The 14176-nt window shown below is 41.2% G+C and overlaps 1 protein-coding gene across 1 annotated transcript in view; it reads left to right on the forward strand.

Moving 5' to 3' along the window:
* IQGAP3 (IQ motif containing GTPase activating protein 3) overlaps positions 1–14176 on the forward strand; it is a 58125-nt gene that overhangs the window by 36321 nt on the left and 7628 nt on the right. The window contains exons 22-30 of the mRNA XM_051993784.1: positions 263–471; positions 1987–2139; positions 2474–2637; positions 3145–3369; positions 4129–4269; positions 9771–9855; positions 10197–10429; positions 13076–13208; positions 13401–13503. Of these exons, the coding sequence (XP_051849744.1) occupies positions 263–471; positions 1987–2139; positions 2474–2637; positions 3145–3369; positions 4129–4269; positions 9771–9855; positions 10197–10429; positions 13076–13208; positions 13401–13503 (1446 nt within the window). The remainder of the gene's footprint in view (positions 1–262; positions 472–1986; positions 2140–2473; positions 2638–3144; positions 3370–4128; positions 4270–9770; positions 9856–10196; positions 10430–13075; positions 13209–13400; positions 13504–14176) is intronic.

The raw sequence follows: 14176 nt of genomic DNA on the forward strand, positions 1-14176 counted from the left end.
AGGTGGATGATTGATCCAAAGTTTCTAGTGGTAGATAGCCACAGACAGCTCCAAGAATATTAGCTATGTCAAGGGAAAGTTAATGGTGTAGTCAGGGTGGAGAGTGAGGATCCTACTTTATAAAAGGGGATGTATTTAGGAGCATGGTCTCCCATCTCCACAAAGAACAGAATGGAATGAGGTGGCAAGAGATATGAGGCCTGGTGAGAACTGAGGAGGGTTCTCCTAGCCTTCATCTCCCCCCCACATTGTCTCCTTCTAGTCCACGATCAACACCCCCCTCTCAGTGTGGTGTGTCGATTTGCCCACCTCCTGGATCAGAGGCAGCAAGATTTCTGGGAAGAGGCTGAGCTGCTAAAACTACAAGAGGAGGTGGTCAGGAAAATCCGGTCCAACCAACAACTGGAGCAGGACCTCAACCTGATGGACATCAAGATTGGGCTGCTGGTGAAGAACAGAATCACACTGCAGGTAATCCGTCAAGCCCACATCCAGCGTCTAGTTCCAGACCATCATCACATATAGAAGGCAGTTATATGCCGGGTGCTGTGCTAAGTGCGCCTTACAATTATTATCCTATTTAATCTTTACAGTGACTCTGGAAGAGAGGTGCTGTTATTATCCCCCTTTCACAACTGAGTAAACCAAGGCAAACTGAGGCAAATAAGAGCATGGCCAGAGACACACAGCTAATAAACGTCTGAGCCCAAAGTTAGGGCCAAGCCACTCTGCGCACTAGCGGCCACAATCATAACTCATAGTGATCTGTATCATTGCTCTAACCTGCCTTCCTCAGGAACATCATGGTGTTCGTAGGCAGGGAATAGAGCCCTGAACACACTGCCATGAGACCTGAGTTCAAATATGGCCTTGAGGGGAGGTCACTTCCCCCCTTCCCCCATTTGTAAGATTGGACTCCTTCACAGGGTGGTTGTGGGGAGAATGGGTTGTAAATCTTCACATTACTATATGGATGTGAATTAACATCATTATTCTCCTTGGTATGGGCTCCCAGCTTAGACTATTAGGCCCTTGAGGTGTGTTCTTGGCCATTCCCTTGCATCTTAGGAGGAGTTCCCAATCAGATCATTGCCATCTTCTTTAAAACAGCTGGATTTCATTAATTCTCCCAGTTTCTCATTCTGGTTTGAATCTTCTTTGTAGCAAGAACATTCTAGTCAAAGAATTCTAGTCAAATTCTACTCTGTTCCCTACTATCCTTGGTGGAGATGGAGTCCAGGAGAGAGCCCCCAAAGAGAATCCCTCCTTGTACCCCTTTTCCCTCAAGATAGAAAGAGAAGTATGCCATTCTCAGTAAGAGTGACCATTGAAAAGTCACCCCTTAACCTGATCTTCACCCTCGATTCTGTCCCACTTCTCATCTTGCTACATAAATACTCTAAATAATAATTATTAAGTATAATTGTTGCCTGGCAAATAGTAGATACCATATAAATGTTAGCTATCATTATTATTGAGATAATAATTGTAGAGTATTTGGTACCTGGCACATAATAGGTTGTATATAAATGTTACTTATCATTATTATTAAATGAAATAATAAATGTAAGGTACTCAGTACAGCGCCTGGCACATAGTAAATACTCTATAAATGCTGGTTGCTGTTGTCTTTATTATCTTTACCCACTCTCCTCAACCTGATCTTCACCCTCCATTCTATTCCACTTCTCATCTTATTATATAATACTCATAGTAATTATTATTATTATTGAGAATAATAACTATAAAGTTCTCAGTACAGTGCCTGGCACATAATAAGTACTCTATAAATGCTAGTTGCTGTTGTTTTTATAAAAACCTTTCCCTACTCTTCCTCTACTTATCAATCGCCGCAGGTTCACATCCATGCCTTAAATTGCAGCTTTAGGCTGCTAAGAGGTGAGCTCTACCCTGCCCCAACCCCAGCATCAGACCATATGTTCTGGGCTGGATCTTGAGGTTTTCCTCTCTTTTTATCACCCCCAGGAGGTTGTTTCACACAGCAAGAAGCTGACCAAGAAGAACAAGGAGCATCTGTCAGACATGATGTTGCCAGACAGGCGGAAAGGATTAAAGTCACTGAGCAAAGAGAAACGGCAGAAATTAGAGGCCTACCAGCACCTCTTTTACCTGCTCCAGGTGAGTAGAGGACACTGGAAAGAGAAGGAAGCCCTGCCCTCTGCCCCCTCCCCCCCAAGCTCCCCTAAGCATTGGGGCCTCCAAGGTTATATCTATCTTCCTACCTCTGCTTAAGTCAGCCTTGCTGGTAATGTAGCATCCTGGTGACTTCTCCCTTGATTTCTTCAGTGACCTGAGGTTATCACATCTGTCTCCCTTCTTCAGTAAGCTGCTGTCTCTCACCTGCCCCAAGTGGCAGCGATCTCTCCACCACCTTAAAGGTACCCCTTTTATGGGTCTTATCTATAGCCCTCTTGCTACTGTTTACAGCCACTGCTGTCCCTCTCTCCTGCAGACCCAGCCCATTTACCTGGCCAAGCTAATCTTCCAGATGCCACAGAACAAGACCACAAAATTTATGGAGTCGGTCATTTTTACCCTGTACAATTATGCCTCCAATCGCCGAGAAGCCTACCTCCTTCTCCAGCTTTTTAAGACTGCCCTCCAGGAGGAAATCAAGTAAGTGTGACAGGAAGGTGGGGTGTGAAAGGAAAACACCAAGAATAACAAGGCAGACATGAGAAAGGACTCAGGGTTAAAAGGTATCAGAACCTCTTCCCAAGGGAGTCTTTATTTCTGAAAGTCCTGAGTCACCAAAATGACCATTTCTTCAGGTATGAGAGGGGAGAACTGGCCCTGTGACTCCTTCCCTGTCTTCTTACTCTGGGTCAAAGGTGAGGTGATTTCGTGGTGGCCATTTGGCAAGGACAAGATATGGCACTATATGTGAACACATTAGCAAGAAGGACTAGGCTAGACAAAGGGACTTCCTAAGCATTGGAAACCCCAGAGCCAAGTTCCTAAGGAAGGAGACCTTGATATATTAGGCAAGGGTTAAAAAGGATAGTGAGATTTAGAAGGAACCTTAGAAGTCATATCTAGCCCAACTTCCTCCCGTGTCCCGTGTCCCGGTGGGAAGTGTGGTGTCTTATGGAGAGTGAAAAGCGTATTCCCCTTGTGTGGTAGATCCAAGGTTGAACAGCCCCAGGATATGGCGATGGGCAACCCGACAGTTGTCAAGCTGGTGGTGAGCTTCTACCGCAATGGCCGGGGACAGAGTGCCTTGCGGGAAATCCTGGGCGGAGTGATCCAGAATGTCCTTGAAGACAAGACACTCAATGTCCACACTGACCCCATTCATCTCTATAAGACCTGGGTCAACCAGATGGAGGCCCAGACTGGGCAGCGGAGGTGAGCAAGTAGGGAGCTGGTGGATTGCCTTGGTTTTGGGTTACACAGTGGGATGGAAAACCTTTGAAGGTGATAAACAAGTGGTGCAAATTAGGTGTCAGCTTTGATGAAGAAATGAAGGGGTGGGGTCTGAGGGGAAAGGTCAAGATGAGATATTCCTTGAAGGTGATTTTCAGGGGAATTATGCAAATGAAGCCATATGCAAAGGAGCTCAGTTGCTAAGTTGGTGCAGATATATGACTTGTCGGGCTTGCTAGGCTGGGGGTATGGACACTTGTGTGCAGCTGTTGGCAACCTAGGAGGCAAATGTAACTAAATGGGATGCTGCCCCATCCAACATCTCAGGAGTGGGTGGCCCCTTAGGTCATGTAAACAGGGTGAAGATGTTTCTCAGACTGAAGGAAGGGGAAGGATGACTCTGTTCTGACCCAGGCCTTCCCATCTTTTCTGTTCTCCTTCCTTGTCCCTTTTGGGGCTCATTCCCTAAATCTATAGGTTCTCTCATCCCGTTTCTGTCTTCTTTTCCCTAAACCCCTCCCCCATTAGAATCTCTCCTACTTTGCCCAATCTCTTTTTTTAGATGTTGTCTAATCCCCTCTGATGGCCTGGGTTGTTCTGAGCAAAGTCTTACAATTCCAGTTCATTGTGTAGATTTGTTTGAGGACCGGATTTCCTTGGGATTGATAGCATTCCTTGCAATGTAATTCTAGGCCATGGAAGTAGCTCAGTGAACAAGCCCTTGACTTTCTTTGTCCACAGCCATCTCCCCTATGATGTTACCCCTGAGCAGGCTCTGAGTCATCCGGAGGTCCAGAGACGGATGGACATCAGCCTACGAAACCTTCTTAATGTGACAGAGAAGTTTCTTGCAGCTATCACCTCATCTGTGGATCAGATCCCGTATGTAGGCTCTTTACCCAAGCAGAGATTTGAATTGGGGAAAATTCTTTCAGGTTTGGGGTAGGTAGGGGCGGCTTGGAATAAAAGGGTTAGGAGCTGTCAAGCTGGAAGGATCCTCAAGAAAGAAAGAATTGAGTAGATCTAGGAAGGAATTGAATATGGGCAGCAGAAAGGGGGCACTTTAGTCCAAAAGAATTTTGGGAGGGGTGGAGCCATCCAGGGAGGAGTCAGGATAAGCACAAGGGTGCCTTAAAGGTCCTTTCTGGGGAATCAGACCTGGGAAAGATCTGGGATACCCTGTGGTTTTGGTCACTGCACTTAAAAGACCAGATGGTGCCAGAGAAGGATTAGAGAAGAATACTTATTTTTAATGGGGGCAGAGGGGCAGGAGGAAGGAGAAAATAGGTAGATTTGCCACATAAAAATAGACTGAAAATACCCAACTTTTCAGCCTGGAAAGACAAAGGTTTAGAGGAGATAATAGTAACAGTCGTAGCCCAGGTTCCTAGAGTGCTTTAAAGTTTACAAAACATCTTTCCTCACCACCACTCTGTGAGGTAGGTAGTATAAGTATTCTTATCCCCATTTTATAGATGAGGCCCAGAGAGATGGCGTGAATGGCCATCCAAACTAGTAAGTGGCTGAATTGGGGCTTGAATCTAGATCTTCCTGATTCCCCATCCAATTCTCTTTGCATTACACCATGCTGTCTCTCAAGGTTCCTAAAATCATGGCCTGTCTGGGTAAAGTAAGGGCCCAATCCATTCATCCGGTCCATCCATCCATCTGTGTATTCATTCTATCCAGTGGACGTTTATTGAGCACTGGGCCTGACACTATGTGCTGGGTGGAAGATGCAGGTGAAGTGTAAGACAATTGAGATTTTAGTTGAGTTGGGCAACCAGAACATACATGTTATGACTGAACTTAGAATAGAAGACAAGGGACCTCCTCTGAAAGTGTGGAAGAGGCAAGAAGTACACAAATCAGAGTAGCCTTAGGGTGGTCTCCATCCCCAAGAGGTGAGCTCAGGAAGGGTCTGTAGAAATAAATTCGTGAACAGACTCAGAATGGGCTATTAAGGACAACACGTTATCAGGGAGGAACAGCTAAGTGTCACTGAGTTTAAATTTGACCTCAGACATTTAACAAGCTGTGTGATCCTGAGCAAGTCACTTACTCCTATTTGCCTCAGTTTCCTCATTTGTAAAATGATCTGGAGAAAGACATGACAAATCACTCTAGTATCTTCGCCAAGAAAATCCCAAATGGGGTCATAAAGAATTGGATGACATGGAAAGAATGCTGTACTTAAGAGTCTAAAGACAAGGCTGTTTCTTGGGTCTAACTCTGCTTGTTTTACTGGCTGTTTGACCTCAGACAGCTAAGACTGAATTTAGCTTCAGTCTCCACATCTGTAAAATGGGACAATATCTCCCTTGAGGGTGTTACATTTGGGTAGGTTGATTTATTTAACAAGTATTCATTAAATAATCTACCACTGTATATGTTACTGTGTCTGGCAGCTAAGAATACCAAGACAAAAACAAATCATTAGCTGCCCTCCAGGAGTTTACAATTCTATAGAATCTGTGGTCTTCTACATGTGAGTGCTTCCTTCTGTGATGCAGATCTTCACCCATCTACTCCTCACACTGTGCAGTTCTTGCTCAGATTCACCCATAATTTCTCCATGTGATGTCCACCCAGTGTCCTGAGGGCCTTCTTTTGGAGTACATTCTCAGCTTCCTTTTCTCATTCCATTTCTTTCTAATGGTGTCCTTTATGCCCCTTCTCTAATGTACTTCTTCATTGCTGATATGTCACATTCTACTTACCATGTACCACTGGGTTGTCTTCTAGGAGACCCATAACTTTGATTCTTTGAAGAATCTTCTATGACTTGCTTCCAAGGTTATTGCGAGGATCAAATGAGATAATGTTTCTAAAGTTCTTGACATAGTACCCAGCACTTGGTAGATGCTTTATAAATGCCAGCTATTATTGTTATTCCACTTAAATTTTAAAATGTATCTGGGATATTCTGGCTAGTTGGGCTCTTGCAAAGTATCCTCTGCAAACATGTTGTTCTTCCCACTGTTTCCACTATTTTATGAGATGATACTTATAATCTTGTGTCAAACAAGTTTATATTCTCTTGTCTCCCTTTACTTGTCAAGAATGTCAAGTGTTTGCTCTCTGACATGGGTTTTAGACTCTTGATTTCGGTTGTAGCAAAATCTATGTTGATTTTTCTTTTATCTACATGGAAGTTTTAAAAATATCTTACCTTCTCAATTTGTTTTAGTTTTTTAATTTTGTGTGTATTATTCCTCAAGTTCTAAAAATGATAACTTTTTACTTTTCAAAATACACGCAAAGAGAATTTTAAACAGCCACCCTTATAAAACCTTGTATTCTAAATTTTTCTCTCTCCTCCCCTAGACAACAAGTAATCCAGTATAGATTACGTGTATATAGTTCTTCTAAACATTTAGTTTGCTTTTGATTTTGTTTTTTGCTCTTAATGGACCAGTTCCTTGGGTTGTTTCTCCAACTACATATCATAGTCCAGACAATACATACCCTTCATCCACTTGGTCCTTCCTATGTGCTTCCTTGATGATCTAAATGAATATATTCAACTGATTTGGAAATAGCTCCCACATCTGTAACCAGTCATTTCCTGTCTGTTAGAATATAATACATTTCATTTTTTGATGATTTTTATTCAGTGTTCTCAGTGTCCAATACCTCTCATATTGTTGAAGAAAATAGTCACGTTATGTAGGCATGAGGCTTCTATTCAGTCTTGAGCCTTTGTCCTTTCTTGTTTCTTAATCCTGAACCAAGTTTTCTATTCCAACATTTTTCTTTGTCATTTTCCCTAAGCCCATTTTTGACTTGAGATCAACAAGCATGAAAGTATGTGTTGATTCTTGAGAAAATTTCTTTACTTCCATTTTCTCTACAACTGTTAGTATATAAATTACAGTTATTTTCATGATGATCTTTTCTTCCAATTTTTATTATCAACACAACAAAATAAGATAACCAAATATCCTATCAAAAAGCTGTTTTCTTATTGCCCTCAGACCACAATAAAACCAAGTCTCATCAGCTCCTCCATTTGTCTCTTCGAGGAGAAAGTCATCCTTTCATTCATTCATTCATTCATTTTATTCTATGGTTTCATTTACAGTAAAAATGTCAAAATTACAGAAATTGCGAGTAGCTGTCTAGTGTAATCCATTTCCAAATGGAATCCCCACTATAATGTGTCTAACAAGGATCATCCCGTGCCTAATTCATTTTTTCCAGGAAAATATCTACTAGATCACAACTTCTCACTGAGAATATCAACAGCCAAGTTAATGTTTATAGATGGTCTAAAAATTGATTCTTAACATCTTCTGCTTCCTTTGCCATCATTCTGACCTTGTCCTGGTAGGAGAAGAAAGAATCCAAATAAGACTAAGAATAGTTTATACTTTTTCTTTATTTTATATGTTGTTCTGGAAAAAGAACTCATCAAGTGGCCAGAGGAAGCCTCTTGGGGTTTCTACCTTCGTAACATCTCTTGTATTTGTCCCTCTCTCCTCTGACCCTGCCACAACTGTGGCAGGACTGGTATATAGGTCCTCATCATCTCATACCTTGATTATTGCAATAGCCTCGGGATTATTGCTCTATCCATCTTCCATACAAATTGACCAATTCACTCTCCAATGTCTCCCCCAGGATTAACTATAAAATCCCCATTAGACTGTGAACTCTTTGAAAGCTCTTCTTTGTATACCCAAGCTTTAGCACAGTCCTTGGCACACAGTAATTGCTTAATAAATACTTTTTGACTAATTCTATTTGGCTTTTAGAGCCTTTTACAATCCTTAGCCTAGTGTCTGGCACACGGTAAGTACTTAATAAATGCATACTGTTTAGCTGGATTTTAGAGCTCTCCACAAGTCTGGTTCTTCCTGCATATCCAGTCTTAAGAGATGACTCCTTTGTGGTATCTTTTCACTATTTCCTGGAATGCTCTGCCTCCTGATTGACTTCAAGACTCACTTCAAACCTCACCCTGTACAGGAGGCCTTTTCCAGGCCCCCTGTTGAGGTGTTACCTATATAGTTATTTACGTACTGTTTCCCCCACTAAAATGTGAGCTCCTGGAGATCTCTCTGTATCCACAGCATCTAGCATGCAGATAAATGCTAATAGCTTATTTAAATGTTAATAAATGTTTGTTAATTGTTGACTGACTGAAGTCTTTTACGCCTCGTGGATGCTGCCTTCAGGAACATACCAAGATGAGACATCACAGTAGGCTTTTGGAAAGATGATTTTGTGAGGATCAAGTGAGAGCATGCAGATGAAATGTTCTGCTACTAAAACTCTAGGAAGACAATATGGTAACATAGTGAATAGAATGTTGGATTTGAAACCTGAGTTCATTTTTTGGTGACACTTAATCTAAGCAAGGCACTTAACTCCCATTACTTTAGTTTCCCCATCTGTATAATTGGGGGGTTTTATGCCTTAATATATGGTCAATTTTTGTGTACATGAACCACAGAGAAAAAAAGTCTACTCCTTTCTATCTCCATTCAATTTTCTCCAAAGGTCTATCATACCTAACTTTTCTAAAATTCTATTTACCTCCTTAACTTCTTTCTTATTTATTTTGTGATTCAATTTATCTAGTTCTGAGAGAGCAAAGTTGAGATCTATCTGTATAATTGAGACAATAGTAGCAGCTCCCTCCATAGTTATTGTGAGAATCAAATAAGATAATAATTAAGTGCTTAGCATGGAGCCTGGCATATGCAGTAAGTGCTATGTGTGTTAATTATTATTGTCATTGTATGTAGAGCACTTTGCATACTCAAAGCTCTATATAAATGCCAGCTATAAAAATTGCTGTTAACATTCGGGCACTGCCAACATTGTTGGAGGTATGTCTTTATCAAAGGACCAGACATATACTTTTATGCTCAGTGAAGGCTTCCTACTTGGTTGGTTAATCCTTGACCTTGGAGGCCAGCTAACCATGGCAAGCATCTGCATCCTTCCATGGGGTGTTTCTCAGTGCCATGTTTAGAGACTTCTCAGATTCCTGGGTTTGATGAACTTCCAGGTTTGCATATGTTGTGTGAACGTTGGACATGTGGTAATAGGGAGCTGTGGGAGATGCTTGAGCAGGGAAGGAATACGATGCTTTAGGAAGGTAAATTTGGTGACATGTACAGGATGGATTGGAGAGTAGTGACTGTGGGGATGCAAAAAGTGTATGAAAGGGATCTGAAGTGGGGGTGGGGGAGAGGTGCAGTTGGAAGCTTAGAAGGAATCCTTCCATCTTCATTTTCAGAAGTGACATCAAAGGGCATAAATCTGGATGATAAAGAGTAAAGTTCTCTCACTTGGTGCATTTGCTGTTGAGGATTGGGGAAAGGAATGAAGAAGGCGACATGTTTAGCCCTCTGTTCTACTTACTGTTTCAGGTATGGGATGCGTTATGTTGCAAAGGTCCTGAAGACTTCTCTGGCTGAGAAGTTTCCCAGTGCTACAGAAAGTGAGATCTGTAAGGTGAGTGCCTAGGATGGTCAGGGTCACCCGTCTGTGTTTTTCTCACCAAATAGGACAGCCTCTTTCTTAGCCTCATTGGTCCCAGAGCTCTCCCTAGAAGAACAGAAGGGAAGAAGAGAACTCCAAGAAAGGAGACTTAAATTGACCCAAGTTTTGAGGCTTAAAAAAAAATGGATTTTAGGACTCTGCTGAGGGAGGCAGGCCCAGCTCTGCTTGCTTTATTGTGTGATGTTGGGCAAGTGCCTTTGAGGAGGAACTTGGACTGGACCCCAAAGGTCCCAGAGGGCTCTGACATTGGTGGGAACTAACATGTGATTCTCTCCTGTACTCTACACCCTCAGGTAGTGGGGAACCTCTTGTACTACCGATTCCTGAACCCAGCTGTAGTAGCCCCCGATGCCTTCGATATTGTGGACCTCACAGCAGGTGGTGCCCTGACATCTTCCCAGCGTCATGTCTTAGGAGCTGTGGCCCAGCTCCTCCAACATGCCGCAGCCGGCAAGCCCTTCTCTGGAGAGAATGGGCACCTTCGGGTTCTGAACTCCTACTTGGAGGAGACACACCTCAAGTTCAGGTCTGTGGGTCATGCTCCCCTTGTCGTCAGCTTCTGTGGGAATCTTCTCCCTCCCCCAAAGTTGGCACACCCAAAATCCTCTTCCCCCAACTTTTTTCAATTTTTTTAATAGTTATTTAAAGTTTTGAGTTTAAAATTCTATTCTTCCCTCTCCTTCCTCTCCAGAGACAACAAGCAATTAAATGTAGGTTATATGTATGCAAATATGTAAAACATTTCTATATTAGTCATTTTGTACAGGAAAACTCAAGTAAAAAAAGAAAATGAAAGAAAGTGAAAAATAGCATCTCCAGTCTGGATTCAGTAAATACCAATTCTTTCTCTGGAGGCAGATAGTATGCTTCATTATTAGCTTGAGTCTGACCTGCATTTCTGCATAAATCTCACCTGGTCATAGTATATGACCCTTGTGGTATATTGCTATAGTCTCTTTGCTGGTATTTTATTTAAATTTTTTGCATCAGTATTCATTAGAGAAATTGGTCTATAATTTTCTTTCTCTGTTTTGACTCTTCCTAGTTTGGGTATGAATTGTGTCCAAAAAAAGAATTTAGTAGAACTCCTTCTTCACCTATTTTTCCAAATAGTTTACTGAGTTAATTATTCTTTAAATGTTTAGTAGAATTCCCTTATGAATCTATCTAGTCCTGGGGATTTTTTTTTTTCTTAGGAAGTTCATTGATGACTTGTTCAATTTTTTTTTTTCTAAGACTGTTATTTAACTACTTTATTTCTTCTTCTGTTGATGTGGGTAACATTTTTTAATAGTATTTATTTCTCCATATACACACAAAAATACTTTTCAGCATTCACTCCTGCAAAACCTTATGTTCCAGATTTTTCTCCCTTCCTTCTTCCCAAGACAGCAAGCAATCTAATATAGGTTAAAATGTGCAGTTCTTGTAATCATATTTCCATATTCATCATACTGTGCAAGAAAAATCAGATCAAAGGGGGGAAAAAATGAGAAAAATAAAACAGCAGGCAAACAGCAACAAAGTGAAAATATTATGCTTTAATCCATATTCAGTTTCCATAATTCTTTTCTGGGTGTGTATGATACTTTCCATCACAAGTCTATTGGAATTGCCCTGAATCGCCTCATTGTTGAAAAGAGCCAAGTCTATCACAATTGATCATCACATAATCTAGTTGTTATTGGATACAATGTTTTCTTGGTTCTGCTCATTTCACTTAGTATCATCAGTTCACGTAAGTCTTTTCCAAGCTTTTCTGAAATCAGCCTGCTCATCATTTGTTATAGAACAATAATGTTCTATCACATTCATATACCATAATTTATTCAGCCATTCCCCAGCTGAAAAGCATACACTCAATTTCCAGCTACTTGCCCCACTACAAAAAAGGGCTGCTACAAACATTTTTGTACATGCTATTTTATGATCTCTTTGGGTTACAGCTCCAGAAGAGACTCTGCTGGATCAAAGGGTATGTGGACAGTTTGATAACCCTTTGGGCATAGCTCCAAATAGTCCAAAATGGTTGGATCATTTCACAATCCCACCGATAATACATTGGAGTCCCAGTTTTCCTATATCCCCTCCAATATTTATCATTTTTTCCTTTTCCTGTGTCAAGAAGACACATAGCTTCTAACAATTGTCTTAATTTCCTCTTCATTTAATGGTGAATTCACTCCTTTCATTTTTTATACTAGTAATTTGGTTTTCTTCTTTTCTTTTTTAAATTAAATTAACAAATGCTTTATTGGTTTTTATTTTTTCATAAAATCAGATTCTAGTTTTATTAATTCAGTAGGTTTTGTTTTTCAGTTTTATTAATCTCACTTTTTTTTTTTTTTTTTTTTTTTGCTGAGGCAATTGGGGTTAAGTGACTTGCCCAGAGTCACACAGCTAGGAAGTGTTAAGTGTCTGAAGGCAGATTTGAACTCAGGTCCTCCTTATCTCAAGGCTGGTGCTCTATCCACTGCACCACTTTTGATTTTTTTTTTTTAAAGGATTTCCGATTTGGTGTTTAACTGGGGATTTTTAATTTGTTCTTTTTCTAGTTTTTGCATGCCCAAATTCATTGATCAGAATCCTAATTTTTTTTTTTTTAAATCAGAATCATCTTATAGGAGAATTCTGGGTGTTCAGTGGAAAAAAATTCATTGGGGAACAGTTCTTTGTTGGTAGAATGACCTTGAAAAAAGTCTTTAAAAACTTAAATTTTTCTATTATGTTAAAGTGGATAGAAAGCTTTTTTCTACAACAATCCTGTGAGGAAGGTTGTTTAGGAATTATGGTTCCTATACTACAGAGGAGAATACTGAAGATGAAAAAGTTAAATAATCTGCCCAAGGTCCTACAAGCTGGCCATTGTTTGTGTTGGAATTTGAACCCACATTTCCTGATTTCGGATGCTGATCTTTTTACTATACTCTATAAAATGTTCACTTTGGACTATTGATCTCTTATGGTTATAGAGTGTCAGGTGGCGTAGAAAAATGGAATAGGTCAAAGGAGAGGAAGAATCTGAGAGACTTGGCCTTGATTTAAAACTCACTATAAGTCTCTGGGGGTGGTAGGAAGTGTGTGGGGGATTATGTTGGAATAACAAACCATGAGGCTGGAGAGCTTTCCTAGTCTTTCACTTCATACTTCTCCCCCTTCCTCTCTGAAATAGGAAGTTCATCTACAAAGCCTGCCGGGTACCAGAGCCCGAGGAACGCTTCGCCATGGATGAGTACTCAGATATGGTGGCTGTGGCCAAACCTATGGTCTACATCACTGTGGGAGAGCTTATTAATACTCACAGGGTAAGGAAGGGGAGTAGGGAGAGGGCTTGGCACCCTCCCTGCCATTTAGGATGCTCTGGGCCACCCTGCCATCTAAGATGCCCCTGGGCCTCTTGTGACAGATGGTGGGGACTAAGATAACTGGGGAATGAGAGTACTATCTGAAGTTGAGTCTAGGCCCCAACTCTGACCTCTTTCCCTTTTCCTTCATAGCTGTTACTGGAACATCAGGACTCAATCGCACCCGATCACCGAGACCCTCTGCATGAGCTCTTAGAGGATCTTGGGGAGCTACCTACCATCCCAGCCCTGATAGGTGACAACCCTCATCAGCAATCAGCCCGGGAAGGAAGGGAATAAGCATTTCTATAGTAGCTACTTATGTCTTTAGCATAAAAAATTGTCTTATTGGCTCCCACATACAGGGCACCTTCTTCCTCCTCCCATCCCTGCAAGCACAAGTACACAGGATGAGAGAGGTCTGGTACCTTGTTCCAGACCACAGTTAGCAGTGGTCTGGTTTAAGATCTGAATCTGGGTCCTCTGACTCCAGGTGCTGGACTTCATTGTAAAGAAAGATACCCAATCTCAGTATAAAGTCTTGGATGCCTCTTGTTGTAACACAGAACAAAGAGCACAGCCAGGAGCCCCCTAGGATTCAAGAAAAAAGGGACTGGGTCAGGAGCCAGAAGCTTTAGCTCTGGGAGACCTCTGGCAGGTCCCTAAGCCCCATTGATCCTGTTTCTTCATTTATACAATGAAGAGAACCCTACTTTTACCCTATAAATCATAGAATTGGAATGAACATCAGATAATAGAAACTAACTTTTAGTACATTGTAAACTGCATTTTTGTTTTGTTTTTTAATCCAACTTTATTCTCAGTTCCAAATTCTCTCTCTCTCCTTCCACTCATTGAAAATACAAAATCCATTTCAAACTTGAAGTCACACAAATCAAATTTCCACATTGACCATTATTGCAAATTAT

The sequence above is a fragment of the Antechinus flavipes genome, chromosome 4 (genome assembly GCF_016432865.1).
Source record: "Antechinus flavipes isolate AdamAnt ecotype Samford, QLD, Australia chromosome 4, AdamAnt_v2, whole genome shotgun sequence".
NCBI classification, from domain to species: Eukaryota; Metazoa; Chordata; class Mammalia; order Dasyuromorphia; family Dasyuridae; genus Antechinus; species Antechinus flavipes.